At 47.0% G+C, this 7851-nt stretch overlaps 1 protein-coding gene across 5 annotated transcripts in view; it reads right to left on the bottom strand.

Annotated features, from left to right (window-relative positions):
- Window positions 1-887: 887 nt before the first annotated feature.
- pof1b (POF1B actin binding protein) overlaps window positions 888-7851 on the bottom strand; it is a 29724-nt gene continuing 22760 nt past the window's right edge. For 3 of the 5 annotated variants that reach the window (XM_088597053.1, XM_088597048.1, XM_088597049.1), the window contains 4 exons: window positions 7712-7840; window positions 6687-6769; window positions 5956-6070; window positions 3317-3714 (listed from right to left, as the gene is read on the bottom strand). In XM_088597053.1, coding sequence (XP_088453179.1) covers window positions 3688-3714; window positions 5956-6070; window positions 6687-6769; window positions 7712-7840 — 354 coding nt within the window. In that variant the 3' untranslated portion in view covers window positions 3317-3687. The other 2 variants (XM_088597050.1, XM_088597051.1) reach the window with 2 other exon arrangements.

Genomic DNA, 7851 nt, shown 5'->3' with positions numbered 1-7851 from the left:
GTTCTGCTTGTGTCCTTTGCCATTACACCTGTTCCTGCACAATAGGTGTGAAATTGTTTGATCTTTTCGCAAACACAGAACTGTTCAGCCTCAATCTCTCTCTCAGTTACTAAGATGTCACCAGCAGCCTGTGTTAAGTGAAGTATTTGCTGTCAATAGCAATAATTATTTGCAAATTGTTATTGCTTTATCAAAACTTTAATTCATGGCAGTAAGTGGTGAGAACTACTTTTTGAAGAATTAAGATACTTTAACTTTTAGTCTTTATAAACTTAACAGAGTACATAAAATACACAGTATAAGTGATGAGAACATTCAAAAATAATTTCTAAGGATTACTAAAGTTTTATAATCCAGTATGTATCACATAATTGCTCTGCCACACAAGCATGGACTGTGCTCTCTCAGATATAGCATAGGAATCCAGTTTTTTTTAAATGAGTGCATCAGATCAATACTAACAGCTTTTGATCTTGTTATTATTACAGCTTTTATATTTGTTGTCTGCCAGTGTCCAATCATACATTTCCTACAAATCAGAACAGCAGTGTGCAGTAGGAGGCCCTAGTTTAAAGACTCTGATGGAACAGAGAGTAAAATCATCACTTCTCTATCTGAAATGACCCCTCTTATCCTAAACAGCAGCCTTCCTTCTGTAGGCAGCGAGAAGAAAAGAACAGAAACAGAACACAGAAACTGTAATGAGAACACAAACTGTATATTTATATCACAGCAATAAGAGATTTTAGGAATAGAAATAAACTGGGAAAATAAGGGATTGAAAATTAAAAACAAAAGTGTTATAAGGGGGCCTGATGGTTGCTGGAGAGAAGAGACTGGACCGGAAGGACCAGAGACTTCGCTGAAGTGAAGACAGGCAGCCAGGGTTTAAATGAACGTTGACATTTTATTAAGAAGGTAACAAATTCAAATTCCCCAAAACCCACTTGTATAGGGTGACCACATGTTCCCCCTTTTTTACCGGGCCAGTCCCTGATTCCAGGCCTGTCCCGGGCAGCCTCAACCTTTTTAAAAAAAAAATATTAGCTGGTTGTCCTGTTTCTTGGAAAAGACAGGAGAGAAAATCAACCCCCCCCACCCCACCCCACCCCACCCCATGCCCCATGCCCCATGCCCCATGCCACCCAGAAAGTATAAAAAGCCTGTACTGAGGACCACCACCAACCTACCCCACCCCCAACCTGGGAAAGTGTTCTGTTCCCAGCTCAGGGGGAAAGTGGTCACCCTACACTTACACCGTACCCCAGATATGCAGTGTGGCTGCTTCGAACACAAACAGTATCAATGATACAACTGTATCAATGTTAGGAGCTGTTCAGGTTTAACACCACAATACGCACATTCAGGTAACACTGGAGGTGGGCAGGGTCTCCGAGCCTGTCCCCTGTCTGAATGGTGCACTGACACGGATTCTACTCCTGCGTGCATTTTTATCACTTGGGCCCGTGATGTAAGAATGGCTTCATGTGCACTAACTGTTGTCAGGTGTAGCTGCAGCTTTTGTGATCGTGTTGAAGAGATGGAGTAAAAATACTTCCTCCAGTGTCCTGGTATAACAATTGAGTACTGAAACTGAGATTTGTTTGTATTGCACTAATTCACTGCATTACAAACTCGACCACATAACTCTGTGCAGGAGAGCCCCCATCCAGCTGGTCTTATAAGTCACTTGTTTTTTTTAATTCTGGGAACACTTGTATAGTACTTGTTAATTAACCAAGTAATTTTTTGCAATTATGAGAGCTCTGATCCTTCAGGGCTGAAGGGTACTAGTTGATCTCTTGATTTCTTAATTTAACAAATCGCGGCTTAGTGGATCTTGGTTAAACGGTTCCAAGCTCTTAGAAATTTGTGATTTCGTGGTGACCTGCTGGACTGGGGCTCCTGGGACCAGGGCTAGGGATCTCTGTTGTTACATAATAGGGGTTCTTTGGTTGGAAAGGTGTGTCCAGAGACGGGAGACGTTTCCTTGTTAACTGAGGTCAGTCAATCACCAGGGGTCAAGGGCTGAAATCGATTTTCGCCACTTATCCATTAATTGAGCTCATATTGCTGGCTCACTGGAAGGCCGAAAGCTCAGGTATTGAGGAAGGCTCCGATTTGTGCAATGAACTGCAGGAAGGGAGAGCGGCTCACAGTCTCCCCTTGTGTGGAAGCGAATACAGAAGCCTGGGGGCCGAACAGGCCCTTGTCCTCAGTGCGGACAAGCGTCCCGAGAGCCAGCCCAGGAGTGGATCCACCAGTGTGCATCTCGGGAGTTCGTTTTTGTTGGCTTTACCGTCCTACAGGGCTGGTAATTCCATGCTAATGTGCCTGAAAACGCACTGCAAAATTGGTTTAATATTTCTATCACAAAATGGTAAAAGGCCACAGCATCTCATCAGGACTTAATCCTGTTTCTGACAGTGTTAAACAGACTGAGAGCATGTGACTCCCCTCCTAGACGGAACACCAGTCCAGCACAGGGATGATGTCCGAGCAATGCTGGTCCCCTCTATATAACTGGGTAGACTGGAGCCACAGGGATTGGACAGCGAGGATTCGAACCCACAACCTACCAGTTACAAGCTCAAAGATTATGAGCTCACCATGCTATGCTGCCACCCCCTTTTTTAATCAAAGCATTGAAAAAAGTCAACAACAGGGTCTCCCCTCTTGTGTTCGTAGATCCTCCCCGCTCCAGGGCACGATCTGGACAGCTGGACAGCTGCTCTCCCTCCTGTGGGCCCACATGCTAGCTCTGCGAACCCGTCGGACACACCTGACCCAGCCCGGTCCGGCTGCAGAGGGAGAGGGCTCTCGGCCTCCACAGTGGACATCTCACACCTCACCCACATGCCAGGCTGCACCCCAGACACCCCACGCCCTGTCCCATGCACCGCTTTCATACAAGGCACAATATTTACAAAATAAAAACACAAAAACAAACAAACAGCTGGACATGCCGTCCGTTTAAAGACAATTTTTAAAAAATAAATCTCCACATTAACAACAGAACTCGGCAACGATCAGACACAGGTGCCGTTTCTCTCCTCCTGGGACAAGGTCCCAGTCCCTTTGGTGTTAAAAAGCATGCTCCCCTCACCCCACCCCCGTAATCCAATTGTGAATAAGACGCATGCAGAATAAGAGTCCCAGTACTGGGGAACAGGGGGAGGAGAAGGGAGGTGTGGACCAGAAAGAGGAGAAAAAGGGCAGCATGCAGGGTGGAGCTTGTGGGGCTCTTCCTGTGGCTGCAGACTCATTCCTGTCAGAAAGAAGCAGTTCTTTAAGGAGTTGTAATGATTTCCTGCCCAAAACAAAACAGAAGAGCCGTTATCTACAGCAGACTTCACTCAGTCAGCTCCACTCCCCTGCGAGAGACCCGGTTTCGAACTCGTGACCCCTTCCTGCGCCAGAGGCAGACTCTTTATTCGCTGCTGCTCAAGAGGAGGTTCCCCCAGCTGAGTCTGAATGCATTTAGAACCGAGATCGGAGGGTGGGTGGGGTTTCACGTCTTTACACAAAGGGTGGTGGGAGTCTGGAGCAAGCTGTGCAGCTATGTTGCTGAAGCTGGTGCTCTTCCTTCATTCACAAAATGGGTGGATGAGGTCCTTGGATCCATGAGCTACTGACTAAACGGGCCGGGCGCCCCTCCTGTTGTTTCTCATAGTGCAGGCAGTGGCTTTACCCCATCTGGCCAGCAGGGGTCACCTGCGACACCATGTGATACAGGACAAGCAGTCGGCCAGAAATCTGTACTGAAACCAACTCCACACACTGATCCTTACCCAACGCCCCACACGCAAGCTAATGCTGCCCTTAAGGCACAGACAGGAGAGTCATTTTCATTGCAAACTGTAGGTGTCCCTGCTAGTTTAAATAAGCACATCAGGGGTGCGCAGCTCAGGAGGGCTTTCTGTCCATCTGCACGTGCAGAACTGGGGACAGCATTCAGTTGGAATGAAAACCCACAGACCACGAGGAACATAAGGGAAACAAATACTGTACATCCTGCAAAAAATAGTATGCATCAAATATTTAATGAGATGTAATAAAATCATGAAGTCAACTCACACCTGATCGATTAGATGAAAACGGTTAACTGTGCAACACACAAACACAGTTCATTTTTTTCCAGCTTTGGCCACCTGCGGCAGTAGTTGCATATCCTGTCAGTGTGTGCCCTGCGGTGACTGTTCCTCTAAATCAGCTCACAGCAATTGCACCTTGTTAGTGCCCCCAGCAGCTTAATTGTTATATTGATCCTGCTAATTAACGGCTAATGAACTGAGGAGTGGGGGGGCTGTGAGATGCTGGAGTGGAGAGGAGTGAGAGGGGCTGCAGGCTGGACTGGACAGGACAGTATGTGTCAGCTCAAGGCTGTCATGCTAACGGAGAGAGAGTATCCCCAGCTGAGGCTGGAATTAGTACTCAAGACCAGGACCACCAGGAACAAAGACGTCAGCTTGTCGAGCCCACAGGGGGAGGAGTGTGAAAGGCGTTTCAGGAACTTAACCAGATTGGCAGTCGGCCACTTCATTTCTGCACATGTGTGCGTGACTGTGAGGGAACTCCAGGTGCTCCCCACCCTCCTTCTGCACCTGCAGCTAATTCAACAGCACTCTGAACAACGCACAGCAACTCCAATGCATGTTAAGCCCTTTACGCCTTACAGTTCAGGTGTCAACTTTTAGCCCCAGGGACCTGATTGCTAAAGACGAGAGCTTGTTCATTTAACACTTTGAATGCTGGGAAGCTTCATTCTCGTCTACATTCCGATTTTCCAAAGCTCTTTATCACTTACTCCTAATTGAATCCATTGCGGACTTCATTAGTTCTTCATAATTAAGGATTTATTATCAACAATTTAAGAAGCCCAAGGACTCTGGTCCTCAGCGGACACTGTCCGGCACGTTTTCCAGGTCTCGTTAACTCTGCAGCTGCTGAAGAATAAGGAGAGGCTTCCACTTGTCAAGTAAAGTAAATAATGAGATCAATTAGGTAATTAAGAGCCCCGGACGGAGTGAAATCTAGAAGCTGTCCATCCAGGACTGGAGTAATGCATACATTTTTGTACACATGGGAAGTCAGGTCCTGAGGGTTCACAGTACATAATACTTAGAAGATCCCAAAAAACAAATTAATTTAGGTTAACACTTGTGACAGCTCAAGTACTGGCTCCTTAAAGGACCACATGCACAAACCAGCTTTATCCATTAAAGATCTGCATAAGATTCTTTGTATCTTTCTTTCTCTATGACAATAATAGAGCAAATTCCCCAAAGGAAGCCCACTCCCTTTAGCTCAGCCTTGGACATTTGAACTTCATGATTAAGTTACACTAGAATGAAAAGGCTCTGAAGCAAAACTCCCCCCTTGTCCCCAGCCATCCAGAGTTCTGGAGTTTGAGCCACCTGAGCTCTTAGTAAAGCAACTGAATTATTGATGGATTTAATCAGTGCAAATGGAGGGAGGTGAGCAACTGAAGGTCCTTGGTCTGGCTGATCCAGTCTGTAGGGGAATGACTCCTTTATAAAGGTTTATCTTGGCAATTTTAATCACTGATGTTTTGCACCTTTACTGCAGATTTACAACATTAGCGCAGTGAACTTTAATCAAGGCTTTACTCTGCTTAACTACACCTGACCATACGATTACATGAGTGAGGCAAACAGGCTTTAGAACATATTTACCACATTACCAGGTCTCAAAGGAACACAAGGCTGTTACAGGGGCATTAATCCCTTGGGCCTGCAGGAGCATCAGTGATGCAGAAAGTTGCAAAGCCCAGGGGCCTGGCCCTTTGGCATAGTGGAATACACCACTGTAGAGGGATGTGCAGTGTGCACTCAGCTGTGCACGTCACTGGTCAATCACAGTATTGGTCCGGTGTGGTAAAGCACAGTGAAGTCAGAGGGTGCCCTTCGGCTGCACAGGAGATGGTGGGCGTACCTGTTTGTACATCTCCCCAGTCCTCTCGATCACAATGGTCTTGGCCTCTTTCACGGGCGAGGTGGCCTGATAGTCATCGCTGAGCAGCCCCAGGATCGGATACTGGTTCCTGTACCTGCAGAGGGATGGAAAGCATGGAATCCATTGTTGTTTAAACAGCCTGGGAACTTGACAGTTGTTTTTAAACACTCCCACATGGCGGCTCAGCCAGGAAAGGTGTTCTCTCAGAGCGCTGGTGGCCCTGAGGTACCAGGTCAAGCCAGGGTCATATCAATACCTGACTGTGTCCATGTATTGAAATGCCCCAAGCAGAATTTGCCCTCCAAGCGTGTGAAGGGTCAGGGTTACTCAGCCAGAATGCCACTCCCAACACAACAGCAACCCCTGTGATTCGCAGAGAGGCATCTCATTGTGATGTCACTTCCTCCAGCCCACACTAGCTCTCCTGTCAGGCACGGTGGAGACCGCAGCGCGTCAAATGCTAGATGACTTTGCAGGTGGGCGTGTCAGAGCAACACGCCGGCGCAGTTCGTCGTCTCCCAAGAGCCGAGTCTTAGAAAAACTACAGAATTGAAATCGCATAAAACAATGGGCCATTTCAGACCCTGTTAAAATGACGTGAGTAGTTTCAAACTGACTACACCTGTGGTGTGTTAAGTCCATCGCAGGGGCGAGGACAATGGCAGGACAGTGGTGAACAGACAGAGCAGAGGAGACGCGCAGCGGGTTACTTTTTGGTGATGATGGTCTTGGTGACGCTGTTCTTGGACTGGCTCAGGGCTTCGTTTCTCTCGTTCTGCAGCCTCCTTAGCTCCTGAAAAACAAGCGAGGCACAGGTTAGCGTCTGGCCTGCAGGCTCAGCAGCGAATTCCTGCGACTAATTTTCAGCAGGAGGTGGAGAGCGTGAAGATTTCTGCCCTGCGTCGAGAAAAAAATGTAACAATCACACCCACCAGCACTGAGCTGCTCAGCTCAAGAAGGAATTTGAAAACAAGATCCGATCCGATTTTAGGCTGTGTCAGAGCACACAGGCAGTAAATTTCGCTTAAGTGCAGGGGGCACGATGTCTCTTTTGTAACTGAACATAACTGGCGATTGATGAGTTTACTTATCCAGTCTGCTCTACATACACCTGCTCATCCAGACTGCAAGACCCATAATAGATCTGTATGATTAAAAGCTCTCAAAAGCCCTCTCATGAGTAGAAGACTATGCTGGTCATCCCAGGTTTGCACAATATAAATTAAGACCACTTTCTCTCTCTATTTATCACTGGGGGAAGAAAAAAGACACTTTGGAACTGATCGAAATTGAAAATGAATTGGATGGAGATTCCAGGAGCCGCAGGCACAGCAGATAAAAGGTTTTTATCTAACCTGCTGCACTCAGGAAGACCTTGCTCCTTGTGGACAGTGGTCTACAGTGCCCATGCATATCCATATTGGAGCTGCTGCATGCTTTGTGAAGCTAAAATTGCATTGCCTTTGACAATGAAGACCACCATACATTACAGTGCATTAGATTGTGATATTACTTCATTGTGCAGTGCTCTAAGCATGACAGCTTCAATAACATTATTCATCAATGAATCAAGCACAAATGTTTTCTGAGATTCTCCTCTTCACTTGGAGGATTAAGGATCTCTGAAGGACTCAACTATCAGTTGACTATAACAGCTGCTGGGAGTGTCCAGCAGGGACTGGACACGCCTGGGTGGGAGACTCAGATTGGGTGGGTCTTGCTGCAAATTCCTCACCTCCTCCTGCTTCTTGATGAGGCTCTCCTTTTGCTCCAGGGAGGACATGAGCTCCGTGATCCGCAGCTGCAGGCTGTGGTCGCTGCTGCTTTTGGAGGAGAACTCTGTCTGTATCCTGTTGAGCTGAGTCTGAAACACAC

Source organism: Lepisosteus platostomus, chromosome 10 (assembly GCF_059453375.1).
Source record: "Lepisosteus platostomus isolate fLepPlt1 chromosome 10, fLepPlt1.hap1, whole genome shotgun sequence".
Classification (NCBI taxonomy): domain Eukaryota; kingdom Metazoa; phylum Chordata; class Actinopteri; order Semionotiformes; family Lepisosteidae; genus Lepisosteus; species Lepisosteus platostomus.
This window is presented reverse-complemented; position numbering and strand designations above follow the sequence as displayed.